Source organism: Parasteatoda tepidariorum, chromosome 8, assembly GCF_982258835.1.
Source record: "Parasteatoda tepidariorum strain Cologne lab strain chromosome 8, Ptep-v5.0, whole genome shotgun sequence".
In the NCBI taxonomy this organism is placed as follows: Eukaryota; Metazoa; Arthropoda; class Arachnida; order Araneae; family Theridiidae; genus Parasteatoda; species Parasteatoda tepidariorum.
In genome coordinates this window covers 102,215,134-102,228,402 of record NC_141762.1, presented here as the reverse complement: position 1 = coordinate 102,228,402, position 13,269 = coordinate 102,215,134, and the positions used below count along the sequence as shown (strand labels likewise).

Genomic DNA, 13,269 nt, shown 5'->3' with positions numbered 1-13,269 from the left:
GCTTTGTGCTCTCGAAATAGTGTTCAAGCACAGTAAAATCAACTAAATCAACATAAACTACAATTCAATTCGTAATTAAATACTTTTAAAGGTAAGTGTAAAGCAAAATGTCAACATAACATCAAGGAATTTTTTTATACAAATTAAACTATTTTAAAAAAATTATTTTTGTTTCAAGTTTTATGAAAGGAAGAAAAAACATTATTTAAATTGTAAAAGTTTCATTTTCTTCAATACTCTTTTCTATTTGGGAATGATTTGCTGGTCCGAATATAATAGCAATTGTTTCTACACTTTTTGACAATGTCAGTAAATTCTTCTTTTAAAATGTAAAAAATTCTTAAACGACTTATTTTTCAAGGAAATAAAAAAAAAATTCATCCCTCCCAAAATTAAATTTTTTTTTTTGTACACTCCTTTCTATTTTCAATTCCTTGCTGTAGGGATTTACTAATTCCATCACTAGATGGCAGCTCTGCATTAAAGTACACTCTACTAAAGGCTCTGTTAGTAGTTTAGCATTGTAAAATTAAATTATCAAATTAATTATTAATAAGTAATTAACTAAGTTAATACATATTTCTAAATCGAGTTAAAAGTTTTATTAACTCTAAAAGTAAAAATACAATTTATTGTCCATTTTTTATATTTTATTATATTGTTATATTCGAAATCAGAGCTAGTACAACTAAACACTCAACGAAAAAAAAAAGGTAGTAAATTTTTTTAAAACGCCAATAATAAGATAAACCACAAAAATAAGGTAATCCTGAAAACCGGTTTTTCGTTGCCATCGAGAAGATAGGACCTTCACTTCCTCTTACGGGTTCCTTATATCTACGGCACTAAGAAAACACCATCCGTACCCAAACAGCTATTGGGTTTTTGTTGCCATCGGGCAAAAGAGATTTTGACTTCTCGCAGGTTCCTATTATCTATTGTTCAAGGTTTGTTTTGTTTGTATAACATTTTTTATCTACCAAAATTATATTGGCAACATGATAACTTTTAGAAATCCTAAGTAATTTTCTAATCGCCTTTTGTTGTTATTGTTATTAATCTGTTAGCTTTAATTGATTTGAGTATTTGAAATTTTAAGCTTCTGAAAGTTATTTATTTGGGTATGTTTTGATTTATATTAGACAAATTAAATCTTTTATGTGAAAGAAATTCATACTGTGAAAAGTGTACGATATTACCATACTGTTCTTCTGTTCTATCATTTATATTTGTAAGCGTTTTTATTGTTTGTTTTATGTGTAAAATCATTTGTGTTTATGTTTAATTGAAATGCGCTTTTGCAAGATCTCATTTTAGTAAAGTTGAAGAACCCTTAAGACAGCTAAGCACGTAGGATAGTAATTGAGCTCCACTAATTCCTTATGAAATATGAAGTTCAAATTTAAATTTTTTGAAAGAAATATTATATTAAGGCATTATTAATTTGTGAACTACTTACTTTTAATGCAAGAAATGTTAAAATATTCACAGGTGATTTCATTTTGTGAGAGAACGGTATTACTTTTAGAAATGCGCGTACATACAATTTTATTTCATAATTTCGTAGGTGATTTTTAACGAGAAAATAGCTGAGGATCTCACTTCTTTAAATAGTCATTATTTGTGTATCTATCAGTTAGTCATTCTTTCTTTAATTTAGTTGTTCAGTTATGAATAAAACAAATATATTGTAAAATATGTTAATATTATTTAGACATATATAGTGTTTTGAATGATTTTTCTGCTAGATATTAAGAGTTAGGAAAATTATGTAGCCAAAAATGTTGTATAATTATTTTAGCTAGGCATAAAACAGTAAAAAATGGATTTTTCTCTCAAAGGAAAGTTTATCAATGGTTTAACAAAAGAGATCTTACCTGGTAAAATAAGATATTGTTTAAGATTTTCTTCTATTTTTTTAGTGTTAATTTGTCCTAATGGTTTCTGATTTTTATTTAAAATTGAAGATAGCATTACTATTTTTTTTTTTTTTTTTTTTTAGTATTTTGTATAGTTGGAGAGTTTTTAATGTGTCATTTTTTAATGGAAAAAAACTATAGATTATATTTTCACGACAAAATTCATGTGTCAAAAATATGCATCAATCCTGTAAATTGCATCTATGCATTGTTATAAATCTTTTCCTTCATCCTTTTATTAAAAATAATTCTGTATCAGGATAGGATCTATTGTGCCAACTGCAACTGCCAAGGGGCCAAATAGATTTTAAACTTTATATATTTTTTAAAAAAAATCCCCAGGGTGTTTGCCCGGGGGTGGCTACGAGTTATACTTTTTTAATTGGTCCCTGTTTGTGATGTTTTTTTTTAGTTTTTCGCGGGCCACTGCCCGGAAGTTTCCAAGACTTGGCGATAATTCTGCTACAGATCACGATATGGAAATCTACCAAATGGATTTTAAATTTGAATGTTTTTTTTTTTAAAGAAAAAACATGTAGAGGTTTATCAAAGTGTTTCTTCAAGTTATACCTTTCAAATTATTCCCTTCAAGTAGTTCCCATCTGTGATTTTTTGTGTTAATTGTTTTTTAATTTCTAGCGGGCTGTTGCCCAAAAGTCCCGATGACTTGGTGATTATTCTGCCACAGATCATGATTCAGAAATCTTCCCTTTTTATTAAATATACTTAAAGTAAAGATCAATATGTTCTAAACACATTCTGTACTTTAATCTTAAGCTTTTCCTGCTAATGTCCTTAAAACTATCCATGATTTTTATCCAATTTTGTGATGGCTAAATATTTACAATGAGCTCAAACTAGCATTTACAATGTTGCCACTCCACAAGGAGAATAGGAAAAACCTGGAAAATAGGGTGACCTGGGGTAGTTCCTGATCAAAAAATACAAACATCTAGTTTGTGAAAACACTATTCAAAATAGAATTTTAATATTTACTGGAAGTTTGAGGCTATATGATATGAGTCCTATGCTACCTTCTTTTGTTTGAAAATCTAATTAGAATTTAAAAGATTTTAAATTTTTAGTGATCAGGAATTACCTCTTCTCTTGATCATTTCTGGGGTAATTCCTGATCACTTCTGGGGTAATTACTGATCACCAATTTTTATAGTAAAGGTGTTGTTTAAAAAAATTATACAATGGTAATTAACAAATAAGACATCAAGATCAAGCAAATAAACCAAAAAGATATGTTTCAGCAGCTAGTAAAACAATTAATTTAAAAGCAAGAATAAAGATTAACACTTTAAATTTTCCAAAAATCTTTGCATTGTGCCATACATTTTAGGCAAGCATCTAACTCATTCTCATGTTCTGCTGGAATATGAGAAGGAGTTCCAGCATGGTGCTTTTGCTGTATTTTTTAACTTCATTAAGTTAGAGTGTAAAGTTAAGTAAGGTATGTCAACAGCTCTGGCAGCAGCTCTCACACTGAAATTTTCATTTCCAATCATTAAAGGAAATTCACTAATTTTGCTTTCTGGAAGCTTAGTATCCTTTTTAGGCTTATAATTTCTCACCATATTTATATTAAGCTAATTTATAAACTTAAAAATTATTCTACCAATGTACACACATAAAATTAAGATAGAAGCAAGGTAAGACAAACCAGAAATGGTGCAAATCGGAACAGATTTGTCGTGTATACAGTTAAAAACAAATTTTGGGATTTCAGTTAAAATATATTTTATAGTTGTTCCACTTAATAAATATAACTGTTACTTAAGAAAATACAATTAGCTATTTATTAGCTATCTTTTATATTATTTATAAGAAGAAATGACAATGATCAGGAATTACCCCAGTGATCAATAATTACCCCATCTGTAGGGGGCAACATTTGATATAGTTTCCTATAATCAATTATAATGTCTACAGTAGATGTGAAACAATTAAACAAAAGCTTGCACTATTTTTATATCAAAGAAAAAGAAAGTAACTCAAAATATTTAATATTAAGAGTAGGCGGGGGATCTTTGCAGAAATGTGCACATTTTGAAACCCATCTTTGAAATGGAAAATACAGAAAGCAGTTTAAAATATACTTATTTTGTTAGATTAAACAAAAAATTATTATTAAATAAATGTAGTAATACTTTAGTAAAGTGTTCAAGCATTCTTGTCCATGTCTCAAATTCAAAAAAAAAAAAGAAATTTTTTTGAATAAAACTTAGGTGATTATTATTTACCCCAGAAACAGAGTGATCGTGAATTACCCCGGGTCACCCTACAGGGAATTTAAAAATCACCTAAAATAACAGGGAAAACGACTGGGAATTCGGAATTTTTCTTTACAAAGTGGGAAAATACAGGGAATTTTGTTTCTTCTTTTTTGCTTTTTAAAAAATGATAACTACTCAAAGTGTAATCTAGGGGACATTTAAGTATGATATTTCAGCTATACTGAACTATTTCATTTACTGTAGCATAATTTAAGTATATGTTCAGCTGTTCCTTTTCAAGTAATTAAAACTAATAAATATAGTTAGCCTAATATGGGTCACACAAGAGCACAGTAATTGTTGTGTTTCCTCTTAATATATTGTTGTATAATATGTACAGGGAATTTTTTTCTCTCCAGATTTGAGTAGCAACACTGACTTTAATTGTATTTATAAAGTTTCATTTTGATGCTTTAGCAGTTTTTTCATAAATCTATAAATTTGGTTTTTCTGAATTCTTTTACTGTAACTGTTTTAATTTTGTGAGAAATTCATTAAATTCATGCTTCTTATTAGCTATTTAGCTTAACTTATTTAGAATGGTGTATTAAATAATTTGAAAAACTATTCAAGGCTTAAGCTCCTGGCCCATGACAGGCTGTTGCTGAAATACTTAACTAGATAAAAAAATGTATTCAAAATGAATACCATAAATTTATTTTATTATTATTATTAATTATGAAAAAATGAGTTTTATGAAAATTTTTAAGTTTTCATAACAAAAATTTTTCAGTTCGGAAAAACTTAGTCTTTCTTTAGTTAATTAGTTTAAAAGACTAGTTCAAAATATCCTTAATATTTCAATTATAGATTGCGCCTGCTAATATTTATCCTATCCCACCTTCAACAAAAAATCAGTGTTTGAAGATTTTTTGTATATTGGCATATTAGAACATAAGTTCCAAAGGCAAAGCATTTGTTCTAATTTATTGTTTATCTTACACACAAAATAAAACATTTTTTAGTTTTAGATTAGTCCCTTATCTCTTACATAGTTGCAACTGAAAAAAAATTTTTTTAGTGCTTAAATATTTCAATAATATGTAATAAAGCTGAAATTTGTGTTAATTTAAATGTTTACTTTAATTAAAAGTTCGGGCGTTTGTGATTAAGCTGATATTTTGTATTTTTGTGAGTTCAAAAAATATATTTAATATTGGTTCGAAAAAATTCATTATATTTTCTGTATATTACTTAATATGCTTAAAAAAATTTTAATACATAAAGGAGTTTATATTATGAAGATACTTATAATTAACTTTTTATGTTTTAATATTTAAATCATGCTTAAAAAATTTTTTGCAACAATAAGGTAAATTTTTCAATTATAGGGTTTGCAATGTATATCAAAGTATCAAATAGATATCGACCTCATAGCAGAATCGTGGTGGCGCGACGACATTATCTCAGAGCATAAGAGTTCTTGCAAAAATATTTTTTATTTGAAAAGCAAAAATTTTTTTCTCTTTATCCGCTGAATTATTCAAAAAAAAATTTTTCTTCAGAACTCCCCCCTACCTTCTGCAGAATTGCTTTCAAAAAGATGCTCGTGATATATGTATACAAATATTTTTTCAGAGCAGGAGAATATATATTAGAAGTATTCTTTTATATGTAGATTTCAAAAAAATGCATTTATATGCATTTATGTTTTAAAAAAATGCATATATATTTAAAAGTGCATTTATATATAAAAAAGTGCATATATCTATTAAAAAGTGCATTTATATTTTTGAAAAATTATAAGCTGATCTATTCTATACAGGCTTCTTTCTTTTTTTTTGTGTAAACAGACTCTGTTACTTTAAATTCGGAACATACATATTTGCTACCACTAAAATTGTCTTTCCGAAAGGTATTAATACTATAGATAATAGTCACAGAAAACTCGAAAGAAATTCTGCCATTGGGGATATCGAAATATCTGTTATTTTTTATATTTTCAAAAATATTGTGTAATAATCCCGAAATGGAACGGTCTTACAAAAGGCATGAACAGTGTGCCTCAAACTATGCTTTTCATTCAGTGAATATCTGTTTACTGTACTCATAATTCATTTTGTCTAAATCATGAATTTTGTGTTTTCTTTTTAAAGCAATTATGCCATTATTTGGGAAATCTCAAAAAAGTCCTAGTGAGTTAGTTAAAGTGTTAAGAGAAGCTATTGTTATTTTGGAAAAAGGAGATAAAAAGGCTGAAAAGGTAAATACTTTTCGTTTTTGTATATTCTGATATCTGTCATATTAAACTAACACTTACTTCATTGAAATTATGCATGTTGTGTTTTTGGAGGGGTGAGTAAATGTTATTTTGAGAAAAATGATGGCAAAAGTTTTATTTTGATTTCTTAAGAGCTTTGGGAAAATAAAATATTTTCTGAGTGTCAAATTTTCCGCTAAAAATCACAGATTTAGTGGGTACATGCATACCTGCCAAGTATCCTGTTTTTTGACGAAGACTCCTGTATTTTACGACTATCTCCTGTTTACTGGTATATTCTCTAATTTCTCCGTATTTGTTGAGGAAATTTTTTTCAAAAAATTTTGGAGAAAAAATATTCGCTGATGGCAAAAGTACTTCTCTTATTCCAGCACTGCAGTATGTTGAGTGTTAATTGTTTAAGTAGAAGTCATGGAGGCTCAGGTGATAGAGCGTTTGCCTTCCAATGAGTTGAACTGAATTTGAATCCCAGCGATGTCTGGTCGATATGAATTTCTCATCCGACTCGCATCAAACACAGAGCTGATATAAAATATTCTCAGTGGTAGACGGATCATGGGTTGGAGTCCCTTGCCCTCGTACTGTGGGAGGTTTTCATGGTTTTCCTCTCCATATAATGCAAATGCCAGTTAGTTTTATCAAAAAGTCCTCTACGAAAGTAGATTTCTCCCAATAATTGATCTTTGAGTTCCCTTGTCTTCTGGATTGGGTTGAAAATGACAAGGCTACGGAGTTGAACATTAGTAATCGTAAAACCAAAAATTGGATTGACTGTTCAATTGCAGTTACAAAATAAAATAAAATAGTTTAATTATAAATAATGTTTTTTAAAAAAATCTTTAGATTAAGATTTATATACATATTTTTTACTTCACTAAATTTAAGTGCATAGATTATTTCCAATTTTGAATTTCTCTTTTTGACTTACATGATTATGCATGATGTATAAAAACTTTACTTATAGCCTAAAAAATGTTGTTAGTAAAATCTATATTTTATTTCTCCAATGTTAGTAGGTGTATGGATATTAAATACTTACAGTGCTTGAGGCATTGGGAAGTAAAAAAAAGACTCTTAAAGCATTTCACTTGGATTACAGGCATAAGTAATTTTAATCAGGAATATGCTGTATTGTATGATTGTCATGTCAAATTATGAATAAAGCAAAATCAGAGTTCTCCTCAGGAATAAATAAAAATTTAAAAAAAAGGCAGGATACTTCCTCACAGAAAAGGGCACTTTGAGTTTTAAAAGGGCACTCACCACCATTAAAAGGTTATCAAAATATGTTATAATATGTAATAACTGAATTTGATCCTGAATTTTTCAATTACCCTCTCATACTCTTTATCAAAATAACAGAAAAATTTGAAGCTTTTAAAAAATATTCATAGCAGGGTTGGAGTTTAGTTTTTACCGGCAAAAAGGGTTTTTTGCCAGGACATTGGCAAAAACCTAATTATCTAAATTGCTGATTAAATATTATTACAAAATACTTGAAACAAATTTAAATCAATCATAAGGAATAATAATTTTGATACATTACCTGAGAAAAAAGTATTTTTAAAATATTAATAATTAATATAAGGGTAATGATTTTTAAAAGATTGAAAGTTTTTGACCTCTTTTCATTTTAGAATCCTTGAATAAATGTTTTTTTACAAAATGATGCATAAAGTGTTGAATTTGCACAAATTTAAAAAATTGCATTGATACTTGTATGTTTTATTTAGCTACACATGTTGATAGATATTTTATGCTTTAAATTATAGTTATATTAATTTAAAAATAGTTATATTAATTTAAAATAAGTTTATTTCACTGGAAAAAAGAGAATAATCACTAATTTTTCGATCTATAATGTTTTAAACTACTAAAATGATATATTAATACATTGTGATTTAATTATAATAATAATAATAATAATAATTTTTTTAATTATATATATTTATAGTATATATTTCAATTTTAGGAATAATTTTGGATCGAAAATGTGTTTTTGTCCTCTCATAGTGGAAAATATGGGTTTTTGCCACTTTGCTTGGCAAAAACCTTTTTTTGCCAGGATGGTTTTTACCGTGGTTTTTTCCACCTACGGCAAAATCTTGCCAACCCTAATATATGGGCAAGCAAAAAGACTATCTCTGTATAAATTTTCTTCAAGAAAAAAAGTGAAATTTTTAACAGAACAAAAACAAAGAAAGTAAATTGTTAACAACTTTAATGCTTTTTTTATGTTAAAAATTATGAGAAAATAAACATTTAAAAGTGTGTTTTTTTAAGTAAAAGGTATTTATGGTAACATTTTTTATTTTAAATTTTATTAATTATGGTAAAATTTAAAATCACTAATAAATTTATTAATATCCGCTGCCCCAAATAAAATATGTGAATATCTGTGGGACCAAATATGATCCAAATTTTAATTATATAACTAGACAACATAAGAAAAATCTTACTTAAATGAAGGAATCAAATTAAAAGATAAATAAATATCAATAACTAAATAAATCCGAAGTGGATTTTTCATTAAAACAGGTGGTTAAGAAGAAAACTTTTTTCCATAAAAATTAAAATAAATAGGCAGTGTTTTTATTGGCTTATTTTTGCAAAAAGGGCAGGGTGGGGCACCCTTCTAAAAGCACTTCGGGAGAACACTGGCAAAATAATCTGAATGAAGCAGAAATAAAGGTACAGAAATGGATAGACACACCACAGTTTTGATTCTATAAACATAAAACTTCAGTTTTTGATCGCAAAATGTTTATTTTGATTTATTCAGAAATTAGAGAAAGTATATCCTATCCTGATTAAGATTTGAAATTATGTTTGCTCAAGCCAGTATGTGAGCTGAAGTTTGTCTTAATAATACAAACAACATAATTTCTCCCGAAAACAAGGAATTACTAATACAAGAATGTCAGATATTGTAGAAGGCAACTCTGCCATATAGTACTGTTTATCACAAAAAGAGAGCTCAATTGCCTAACTATCGTTACTCTTGAATCATAATGTAGTATAAATTACTTCCAAGTGTAATTGTGGATTAAAATCAAGTTTTATTATTTTGTTTTATGTATTAAAAAAAGAATATAAATTATCCTATTTTTTAAATTAAATGTTTGAATATTAAAAATTAAATGTATTTTTTGGCGTAATATTTCTTTTTATTGAATATACAAACGCAACTCTTAAATCTTAATGTTACTCTTGATTGATAATGTACTAAATATACACTCAGGGGTCTGTTTAGAAGAAATTTGGGCCCTTCACAAAATATCTTTTCATAAAAACGGACCCTTCACAAAATATTTTAACTTAAAAACGGACCCTTCACAAAATGATTTTTCTTTTAATCGGACCCTTCACAAATTTGTTTATCTTCATTATTATTTTCTTAATCGAATAAACCCTTTCCAGGGCAAAAAACAAGAAAGATGGATGTAAACGAATATAAGTTTTGTCTTCGGCAGACGATTCTTCCATTATTCGTCCGAAGTGAATATTCTGCGTTCAGCAGTATAGGCTAAATACCAAATATTTGTATGTTGCATCTCTAATTTAGAAACAGCAATTGTTGTTTATTTTTTTAAATTTAATTTTTTTAATAATAACTTTACAGTGTTGAGCATAATCTTGTATGTCTTTACAATTTAAAAACTCCTTGAAAAAGTTTTTTTTTTTTTTTTTTGCAATAACGGACCCTATTTGCACAAATTCATAAAAGCGGACCATGGTTGAAAGAATGTGAGTAATTTTTTTCACAATTTCACGAAAAACGGACCTTTCACAAAATGTCTGGACAGACCCCTGACACTGTTGTAAGAGATTAAGAGAATTTGCAGGCTTGGTCGATTATCTCTAGAGCTACTCAAGCGATTTTAATGAAATTTGATATCTACATACATTGATACAATGCAAAACAAATGAACCATTCAACATAGGTAATATGCATGCATCATCGTGTGTAACACTCATTGGAGTCGGAAGGTTTTGAAACAGTGGGTGCAGAATAAACTTTAAAAAATGGATACCCCTCTTACAGATATACAAGCCTTGCAGCGTGTTTTCATACTTGAAAGAAATAAGGCAGTTTATCATTTCCTGTGGCAATTTCATACCCTCCAACTCCAACAAGTAATACGCACAATCATGCATGCGTATTAGAATTGTTTGTTTTGTCGTGTATGTACATATCAAATTTCATTAAAATCAGTCCAATAGCTCTAGAGATATTCGACCCAGTCTGCAAAGTCTCTTCATTTCTTAGACCAGTGCTGTATAGATTGCTACCAAGTGTATTTGTGGGTTTAAAATCAAGTGCATGCTGTATTATTTTGTTTTATGTATTCAAAATAGAATATAAATAATCCTTTCTTTTTTTTTAAATTGAACATTTGAATATTAAAAATTAAATATTCTATTTTGTTTTTAGGCCCAAGAAGATGTTTCTAAGCATCTTGCCCTGATGAAGACGATGCTGTACGGTAGCAGTGATCAGGAGCCCAATTCTGACATTGCTGTAGCGCAGTTGGCACAAGAGCTTTATAACTGCAATATGTTGTTATTACTTGTTCAGAATTTGCCTAAAATTGATTTCGAGGTCTTTAGCTTTTTCCTTTTTGTCTACTTTAAAATTAATGCTATGTTAATCTAAAACAAGGAATCAATTGTGTTATATGTTATCCCAGTTTTTTCTTTTACGTGTTTTTATAATTTTAATGTTTTTCTTTTTCAGGAATTAATTTAGGAAGAAACTTGGTCTGTTTATGGACCTTTCACAAAATTTTGATTTCTAAGAAAAAGGTCCCTGCATAAAATTTTAATTCATAAAATATGTGTCCTTCAAAAAGTTCCAAATTACTTAAACTGACCTGTCACAAAAATCTTATGATCTGTAAAATTCTAAAATGCATTCTGTGACAATTTAAAGATATTTTTCATCTGCGTACAGGATTTATATACATACGGTTTTTAAATCTTATAACGTTCAGGCCTAATTCACTACCGTTTAGCGGTGCCTTCACAAAATACTTTTTCTTACAATTTTATTTTTGTATCCCGTAAGAAACGATAAATTTATATTTTTACCATATTTTTGTGTTGATTTTTTAATATAATTTTTAAATAGGTACCTCACAGAAAAACCTAGACAGATCCCTGACGTTATTATTAAACATTGGATTTAAAAATCTAATAACCTGGTTTGCATGCAGGCATTTATAAAATCTAATATCGTGATTCGTATTCGCTGGTTTTTATATGAAATGGCTATTTTCAGAATTATGTGATTTAAAAGTTATATGTTGCTTTTCATATTCACATAATTTAAAAATTGTGTTTTACGGTTCAAGTTTGTTTGCTTTATGATTACGATTTATAAATTTTGCGTGCAATTTATTTTTAAAGAGTTTGCAAGACTTATACTCTAGATAATACAGCAAATAAAGAATAAGTTTAGTATCTACTTTTATATCAAAGCTCATTTGTAATGTTTAATTTCTATGTTCTCACAGATAATGAAAAAAATAATTTCAAAATATTATCATAATATTCCTGAAGCTATTTTAATTATTTTTTACTATTCTAGAAAGCTCTGCGTCAAAGTAATCTGTGTCTAACAATCTTAAGTCAGTTATTTAACAATCTTTACTATGAAATGTAGCTGTTTTTTATTTGTTTTTTTGAATAATATGACTTATAATTTTAATGTTTTTGTTTTTTTTTTGTATTTTAATATGTAAGTATTAAAATTTCATGAAATGAGAATAAAATTAAAAAGAAAGAAATATAAAAATTGACTACTAGTTTGAGTAGGTTTTTCTTCATGTGATAAGTTATTTTCCAGTGAAAAGTAAATTTATGCACTGGATGTACAGTATATTTTTTAAATAAATAAATAATATTGCTTTTCTATGTTTTTTTAGGGTAAAAAAGATGTTGTACAAATATTTAGCAATATTCTACGAAGGCAAATAGGAACCAGATTACCAACTGTTGAGTATATTTGCACAAAGCCTGAAATCTTATTTACATTAATGAAGGGGTAATCAATATTAATTATTATTAATCAGTATAATTGTTATTACAATTGTTTTGACATTTATATGAATATTATTGATACTTATAATTGAATATTGATTACATTTTGTAAAATAGAACAGTTTTAAATAAGGACAATTTTAGAATAGGTCGCTTTTTATTTTCCATAAATTATGTCCGTATTGTAAGAAAATGATAACTTCTTAGAAAACACTTTGCTGTTTTGTTTTCAACTTTGATATCAAGAAAGAAAATCAGTTTCAAAATCTTTGAGCTAAATTCTCTCTTTCCAATTTGTTTTTTTTTTAAATTTTTCAACAAAAATTCCTTTTTCCTTAAAATATTAATATTTTTGGTTAAAAATAATTTTAACAAAAATGATTACTTTTTAATGAAAACATTATTTTTTGTAATTATTGCAAAATTTTCAAATGAGGCTGTCACACTGCAATGAAAAAATTGAAGTGTTAAAACTTCTCATGTTGAATCTGAATCTGTTTGAGTTAGTTTTTTATCCTCTTGATGTTTAGAAATGTTGTGTGAATCAAAATGAAATACTCAAGTAGTGATTATTATTTTTTTTTTTAAAAATAGAGAGCTAGGATAATGGTGTTAAAGTGTAAAATATACAGTACTATTTAACGATGTCACTGAATCCTGATAACAAGTTCGATGCATGGAAAATTTGTTAAATAGAAAATCACCTTTTGAAGTACTCAAGCAACACAAAACAGGTTTTAAGTCCATAAGCACTAGACAAATAAAATAGCAATTAATATACCTTTATCTTGTAAACTTGTATCTA

The 13,269-nt window shown here is 27.5% G+C and overlaps 1 protein-coding gene across 2 annotated transcripts in view; it reads left to right on the top strand.

Moving 5' to 3' along the window:
* Positions 1–961: 961 nt before the first annotated feature.
* Mo25 (calcium binding protein Mo25) overlaps positions 962–13,269 on the top strand; it is a 31,862-nt gene continuing 19,554 nt past the window's right edge. The window contains exons 1-4 of one of the 2 annotated variants that reach the window (XM_043041155.3): positions 962–1,121; positions 6,298–6,404; positions 10,858–11,025; positions 12,350–12,468. In XM_043041155.3, coding sequence (XP_042897089.1) covers positions 6,303–6,404; positions 10,858–11,025; positions 12,350–12,468 — 389 coding nt within the window. In that variant the 5' untranslated portion in view covers positions 962–1,121; positions 6,298–6,302. Of the gene's footprint in view, positions 1,232–6,297; positions 6,405–10,857; positions 11,026–12,349; positions 12,469–13,269 lie in introns of both variants that reach the window. The other variant, XM_087169539.1, reaches the window with a different exon arrangement.